This window comes from Orycteropus afer, unplaced genomic scaffold, assembly GCF_000298275.1.
Source record: "Orycteropus afer afer isolate SDZICR_OR568_19922 unplaced genomic scaffold, OryAfe1.0 scaffold00354, whole genome shotgun sequence".
NCBI lineage: Eukaryota > Metazoa > Chordata > Mammalia > Tubulidentata > Orycteropodidae > Orycteropus > Orycteropus afer.
The window spans coordinates 2324978-2332997 of NW_006921941.1; the positions used below are offsets into that span (position 1 = coordinate 2324978).

Sequence of the window (8020 nt, forward strand, 5' to 3'; positions counted from 1 at the left end):
TAACCTAGAATCTGCAAAACACCACATAACGTGGATGAACTTGGAGGACATTATGCTGAGTGAAATAAGTCAATCACAGAAGGACAAATATTGTAATAGTCTGTTACTGTAAAAGTCAAGGAAAGGTTTATCTATGGAAGGAAATTTTCTTTGTTGGTTACCAGAGGTCAGAGGGGAGAGTAGGGATTACTGTTAGATAGGTAGAGATAAGTATTGATTTGGGTGAATAGAAGGGCAATTTACCAAATGTGAGTGATCAACATGGTGACATTGAGAAAGAGGAAGACATAGAGAGGTACTTGGGAAGCACAGACAACAAAGATGACCCCTTTTGCACATAAAGTACTGTGTTGTCAGTGAAGGCAAACATGGGTATACAGGTGGATAGAGGGGTGGACAGGCTGAACTATTAGGTATGTGTGTGAAGCAGGGAGGGTACCCAAGACCATGTACAGGGTTGGCAGACAGTGGTCCTATAAGTATATGTGTATGATCTGAATTCCTAGGTGTATAATAGAGCTGACATGGGACAAGGTTGTTGTCACTTCTTGGTCACAGCCAGCTACCCAGAGGGACCAAATAGTTGAACCTGTGGGCTCAAGACCATAGTCACAGGGGACATCAAACTCAATTGGCATAACATACTACACAAAACATTGTTCCACCTCCTACTTTGGCAAGTAGCAGCTGGGATCTTAAAGGCTTGTGAGCATCTATCTAGATGCAAAGATGGGGCTCCCCTCATCCAGAGCAAGGAAGAACAAAGAAAACCAAAGATTCATGGAAACAATTAGTCCTAGCAACTGATACACCATGTGATCTGCAGCCTATATGACTATGAGACTAGAAGACCAAGATGGTGCCCGGCTACCACTGTCAGCCACTCAGAGGGGGATCTATGTAGGAGATCCTGGATGGAGAGGGAGAACGATGTGGAACAAAACTCAAAATCATTTGGAGAAAAAAAACAAAAGAGAGGGACCAGTTTTGCTGGTCTAATAGAGCCTGGTGGAACCACTGAGACTATGGCCCCTAACTGCCCTTCAGGTCTGGAATTGAACCCACACCTGTGGCTTCCAGCCAAACAAAAGACAGGTATATGAGTTGAACGTTTACCTGAGGTAGATACACTCCTTGGAGAGAGCAATCATGGGAGAAAGAAGGGCTGTGTATCCACAGGGAGACAGCTCAGGGGGCAGGAGTGCATAGAGGGATGGACACAGGGAAGAGGTAATTATTGGGAGGAAGTGGGAGGGGAGCTGTTGCATTGTGGTAAATTGTGGTCAATGTCATGAGGCAAAGTATATGTGAACTGCTGTATGGAAAGTGAATTTGCTCTGAAAATTTTCACTCAAATCACAATAAAAAAAAGAGAGAGAGAGATAGACCCTTAGTAGAACCTTTCAAACTAAGGAAGTCTGTCTCTACCCAAAAGTCAGCCAGCCTTGTGCTCAGTTATGAACTGTTAGAAACAGTTTCAGTAAAGGCAGAAAATAAGCAAAGTGCCTGCTAGCACTTCAGAAGGACTGGCCAGTTTAAAGGTAAAAACACTGAAGTAAAGGTATGAAGGGAGCTCTGGTGGCGTAGCGCCTAAGGTACTTGACTGCTAACAGAAGGCTAGTGGTTCAAACCCACCAGCCACTCCCCGGAAGGAAGGTTGGGCAATCTACTTCTGTAGTGATACTGCCTTGGAAACCCAAGGAGGGGTCGCTGTGAGTCAAGTCCGACTCCACAGCAACAGCTGCTGCTGCTGCAAAGGTATAAATACTGGAAAGGAGGTGGAGGCTAATTATTGTTATTTACAGATGATACAGTATTGTACATGGAACTAAAAACTATTAAAGATAAGGAGATTCAATAAAATGGCTGTTTACATTATTTAAAAAGAGAGAAAAATAAGGTCCCTGGGGTAGCACAGATGATCTGTACTTGCCTAGTAACCCACAGGTTGCCTGTTCAAACCCACACAGCAGCACGGAAGATCCAGATCTGTAAAGATTGCAGCCAACCTGACTCCAAAACCTGCGGAGTCTCTCCAAATGAGTACACAAACAAATCCCTCAACAAAAAGAGAGAAGAGGATAATGAATATTTATTGGGTTCTTTCCTCATCCCAGGAACATTTAATCTTTTACAAATCCTAGGAGCTAGGGACCATTTTTTCCCTTTTTTACAGATGAGGAAATTGAGGCTTAAAGAAGTTCAATAAATTAGCCACAGTCACATAGCAAGAAAATGGCTGGGCTGGCTCTGTCTGATCTCCAGGGCTATACTTTAACCACTGTTGTTCCATATGGTTGTGTTGCTTTGGGCAAGTCAGTTACCTTTGGAGACCATAGTTTCATCACCTCTTAAACATAGTGTGATTAATTAGATGGCCTTAGAGACCTGCAGCCCTGACACTGAGTGCAGATGTGTGCACGTGTGGAACAGGGCAGGGCGTACATAGGAACCAGACGTGCTTACTGTCCAAGGGATCCTTGAAGCTGGTGTTTGGTGCCAAGTAAGGTCATTTCCCCTCAACCTCCATGTTAGTCCTTATCTTGTTTAAATGCCAGCTGGCAACCATTGAAAAGAAACAATGAGGGTTTTCTTTGTTTATTGAATTTATAAATAGCTAACTTTCAGGGTGACTCAGCTAACGTGGTTGGACACACATACCTACAGGTCGCCTTTGGTTCTACTACCTTCTTGGAGGCTCAAGGGTAATCATCAGGGGACTTGTGCTTAACTTCCCCCTCTGCCCTGGGACAGGTAGACTGGATGGATGGGAGCAGATGAGGCAGGTGAACCAGAGAGCAGGAACTGCCAAGTGACCACTCTCCCCAGAGACTCCAAGCACAGAACAAACGTGTAAATCTTGTCCTTTCTTCTCCTTTCCCTCCATAGTGACCAATATCCCACTTGATGCGCACTGAACTTTTCTTCCTATCGAAAGTCAACCTCCCTTGGGATCTTGCTGTGCTAATGGTTGGTTCTATCTCCCTGCCCAGGTATGGAGAGAAGGGGAAAGCCATCCGGATTGAGAAGGTCATCTATACTGGGAAGGAGGGGAAGAGCTCACGTGGCTGCCCCATTGCAAAGTGGGTGAGTGTCAGGACCCCACAGCCAAGGCTGTGCTACTCTGTCTTCTGCTCCCTGCAACTCATTTGGCTGAGCAGGCTGCAGGCCAGGGATGGTGTGTGTGTAAGAACCAGGTGTGTTTACTGTCCTGGGGGTGGGACCCTTAGAGCTGCCATTTGGTTCTTGGCAGGGTCATTTCCCCCAACCTCAGCTCTTTGTCCTCATCTTGTCCAAATACAACCTCCAACATCCTGAGCTGGCCTTGGAACTGCATTTGTTAGTCATTATATTCAGCTCATACTGTTCCTGTGGTTCAGGGCAGTAGGGAAGGAGAGGGGGAAGCTAGTGATGCTGTCATTACCCAAAGTCAGGCCTGAACCCTTGGCCCCATTTGGGCCTCTTGATTCCTCTTCCCCCTTCATGTGTCCTGGAGCTGTCAGTGTTCATGTCTCCTGCCTGAAAGTCAGGAGAGAAACAGAAGGCAGGAATGTAGGGCCTCTGGCAGGGCTGGGGACCAGCCTGGCCACTGCCTCATTTCTGACCCACTGTTCACCTACAGGGTGGCCCGAGTGCCTCAGTAGGAGGGATGTAAATGACGCAAGTTCTGATCTTGCCTTTCCCACCCACAAAGAGATCCTGAGTAGCTGAGCACCTGCTTCTGCAGAGTAACAGAAGCTAACGAGTACCTCTTGTTTCCAGCACCACGCTAGGTGTGCAGCAGAGGAAGTGTGCATGGAATGGAAAGTTTTGTCCCTGTGGTCAAGCTGCTTATAATTTAGAGACCCATGACGTAAAATTGTGCAAGCCTCGAGTAAGTGAAGCTTAACTCTGAGAGGCAGACTTGATGTTGTAGTTCTGGGGCAAGGACATGAGTAGTGGGAGGAATATTCAGGCTAGGTATCCCAGAGAAGGTGGGACCTGCAGGGGGCCCTGAATACAGGTCATATTAAATGGGCTGAGTAGAAGCAGTCCTGGTGACTAGAATCATGTGGGCGAAGTTAAAGGGGCTGGGTGAACACACACTTGGCTGATTCTGAATGGCGGAAAGTGGCAAGATGTCTTTTATCAGCATGTGTCTGTCTGTGCACATGCCCTTTTTTATCTGGCATATACCCCATGCTTCTGCATCTTTGTGTTTAGTGAAAGTGAAAGGGGTCTGAACTTGAACTACCTCATATGTAATTTTAGCAGTTTTCAGTCTTTTACAGAATTATATTTAACAATAGAATCTGGAACTACTTAGAGCATTTGCAGGTATGAAAAAAAAAGCCTGTTGTCTGCACCCTGTGAGAGAGTCACTTCAGCGGGAATTTGACTGTGTTTATTGGTGTGGCGGACCAGGGCAGGGGTACTGTCTCCCCAGAGAACCCTTCAGGGAAATGACATCTGGCACACAGTGGCAGCTATCCCCTTTCTCCTTCTCATTGATGCAGTCATTTAGGAATCCCAAAGACTTGGGCAGGAAACTGAAAACTTTTGAGGTTCAGATAAAGTTAGAGACTTCTCCAGTTAAAGTTAAGGACTTCAGAAGTTGGCACAATAAGGAAAGAGAACAGCTAGCTAAGTGAATATGCATTTCTAGACCCTGGCTACAGAGGCAAGGCATTAGCTTTATTCATTTATTTACTTTACTGTGCTTTAGGTGAAAGTTTACAGAGCATATTAATTTCCCATTTGGTAGTTTGTACATAAAGCATTCCATGACGCTGGTTGCGTCCCCCACAATGTTTCAGTGCTCTCCTCGTTTCCGCGCTGGGTTCCTGTTCCCTTTCATCTGGCTTTTCTAACCCTTCTTGCTTTCTCATTTTTGTTTTTGGGCAGATGTTGTCCTTTTGATCTTGTATAATTAATTGTTGTAAGGAACCTTGGGTGTTATTGTTTATTTTGTGGGCCTATTGTTTGGCTGAAAGATGTCTGCAGGAATAAGCATTATTAACTCTTGAGCAGGGCCTATGTGTCTCTGCTGGGACCTGGAAAGGCACTAGCTGACCAGGAGGGAAGGAGGGCGGTGCTCAGAGTGTGAGAGCGTGAGGACAAGCTCTTCGTCCCTATGAGAGGGAAAGCAGCGAAGGTGGAAGCGGAGCTGGGCTTCAGCACACCGGCCTCTGATCTGTGGATGAAGGCCCAGAGCACATGCAGCACAGTGGACTCAAGATACATCTAAGCTGGGCTGTCACTGAGCCTGGTGGATGCTGTAACTTCGAAAGAAACGATTCTTGAAATGAATACATATAATATTAAAAAATAAACACACACCAATTAATATCATGTCAATTCCAACTCAAGGCAACCCCCTGTGTGTCAGAGTAGGACTGTGCTCCATAGGGTTTTCAGTGATCAATTTTTTGGAAGTAGATCACCAGGCCTTTCTTCTGAGGCACCTCTGGGTGGACTCAACCTCCAGCCTTTTGATTAGCAGCTGGGCATGTTAACCATTTACATCCCTCAGGACTCCTAACAAGTCAGAGGAAGGAATTTGGTACACTGGTTATTTGTTTGTTTCACGTGTCAACTTGGCTGTTGTTGTTGTTGTTGTTATGTGCCGTCGAGTTGGACCCGACTCATAGCAACCCCTCCTTGGGTTTCCAAGGCAGTATCACTATGGAAGTAGATTGCCCCATCTTCCTTCTGAGGAGTAGCTGGCCAGTTATTTAATCAAACACTAAGAATGCCAGGTCTGTCTTCCACACTGCCACTGGAGAGGCAGGTATTTGAAGGCCTGTTGGGGGTTTGGCAGAGAGGACTTATGTGGGAAACCCCAGGAGTTGGAGCTAATCACCATAGACATATTGTGGTTTTTGTTGAGTGTTGTGCTGCTATTGGGTTAGTGCTCAGGGAATACATGTCCCAGAAACTGGTTGAGATGATTACAGTTCTTTGAGGTTCTATGAGATATTTATGATTCTGTGAGATTCTGTGGTGGAATATGAACTATCTGTGTTTCTGTGCTTGGGTGTGGGTGTGTATGCCTTTCATTGACCTTTGTCTTAAGCACTTTTTTGCATTTCATCTTACTGGGTTCCTTCATAGGAGTGTGGGCAGAAAGTGCTTGTTTTCTTATAGTTTTTGAATGTACCCCTATAGACCTGTGAGGATGTGGCCCCAGAGCTTGCTTGTGCTTAGTCACATTTGTGTGTTTGCATTTGGGAGACCAAAAGGATGTAGCATAAATTGCAGCTATGACAAGTCGGGTCTGTGCATCTGGACACATGTCCCAGGAGTGTGATTAGCCGGTAAGCTGTCCCAGGCTCTGAGCAGAGGCTGATAGTAGAGCTTCGAGAGCCAGCCCTTATCACAGGAACCACTGTGGCATATTTCTACAGATGTGTGTTGATGTCCATGACACTCCCAGTCGGGGATAGGCAGGGAAGGGGGTGTGCACTCTGCCCCCGCAGAATCCTGTCGGGGAGCCATGCAGCCGCACAGGGAGTTCTAACACATTGTGGTAATTTAGTATCATATTCATGTTTTATTGATGCCCAAAGCACCATTTAACAAATCATGCAGTGGCCACACAGAACTCACAGACAATGCTCATGGTTATGGGGTTTATTAGGGAAGTAACAGGCTACAAGTCAGGTTCAGGAACGCTCTCAGAATACAATTCTTCGGTCAAGACCATAGCCCCTCTGTTATGCCCTCAGGCGGGAGCTCTGGTAGCATAGTGCCTAAGGCACTTGACTGCTATGCAGAAGGCTGGCAGTTCAAACCCACCAACCACTCCTCAGAAGGAAGATGGGGCAATCTACTTCTGTAGTCATATTGCCTTGAAACAACGACAGCATGCCCTCAGGCACACCTCTCTGACCCTTGGCCTTTCAGCCTGACCTCTGCCCTGCTTGGACAAATGTGTTACAAAGCTCTTTTAGCTCTGCTGATGGGGCACTGAGGGGCACCCCACTCTGCCAGCAAGGCTCCTGCCCAGAGGCACTCAGCTTTCCCATTCTGTGGGCTGCCAAGGCCACCACTCTGTCTCCTGCCTCTTGGTTCCACGGCCACCATCTCTCTGCCGGGGCATCTCTCAGCCAGGGCATCTCTGCCAAGGAGGTCCAGCACAGGGATCTTGGATCCAAGGACATGCTCCACTCCAACTCCAGCTCTTCTCTCTTGATGGCAGTGAAATTCCCTGCCCTGCCTCTATTGTTGTTGTTGTTATGTGCCTTCAAGTTGGACCCGACTCATAGCGACCCCTTCTTGGGTTTCTGAGGCAGTATCACTGCAGAAGTAGATTGCCCCATCTTCCTTCCGAGGAGTGCTTGGTGGGTTTGAACCGCCAGCCTTCTGATTAGCAGTCAAGTGCATTAAGTACTATGCTACCAGAGCTCCTTAGGACTCATTTATTAAGCCCAGAAGCATAGCAAAACTAACCAATGCTCACATTAGACACCTTATTGCATGGTCCTACCCAATAATCTGGTGGGAGTTACAAAGACTATGGCTAGAAAAGCCATACCAAGTAATTCACTGCACCACAATGTCATTGGTCTCCCAGCTTGTTTCCCTGTCACACCCTGTTCCGTGACACTTCACATAGGCCCCCGGCTTAGAATCCTTCTTGGAACCCAGCTGCAGAATTGAGTCCTTGCTTCTTAGCATGCCACTCAAAGCCCTTCCCAGTCTGCCCTGCTCGCCGTCCCACCCTCATCTCCCCCGTTACAGGCCCCCCAGATCTTATCAGTTCTTTGGGAGATTCAGCCACCTCACTCCTCAGCTCCTGGGACCCCCTACCATGGCTTTCTTGAGCCAGGATGCTGTTTGAGGAATGAGTGAATGAGTGAGGTGAGGACCTGAGTGAGGCAGTGGTGGGATCCTGAAGAGGTGAACCAATGCGGTACCCATTGTGCCCTTGCATATTAACTAAACACACACACACAGATATGCAGCATTTTCTCTGCACGTGTTTTAGGACAACTTTAATATCTCTGAATATAATGTTGTTGTTGTTGTTATGTGCCTT

At 46.8% G+C, this 8020-nt stretch overlaps 1 protein-coding gene across 1 annotated transcript in view; it reads left to right on the top strand.

The window, feature by feature from the left end:
• TET3 (tet methylcytosine dioxygenase 3) overlaps nucleotides 1–8020 on the top strand; it is a 159725-nt gene that overhangs the window by 137703 nt on the left and 14002 nt on the right. The window contains exons 5-6 of the mRNA XM_042782514.1: nucleotides 2994–3087; nucleotides 3254–3339. Coding sequence (XP_042638448.1) covers nucleotides 2994–3087; nucleotides 3254–3339 — 180 coding nt within the window. The remainder of the gene's footprint in view (nucleotides 1–2993; nucleotides 3088–3253; nucleotides 3340–8020) is intronic.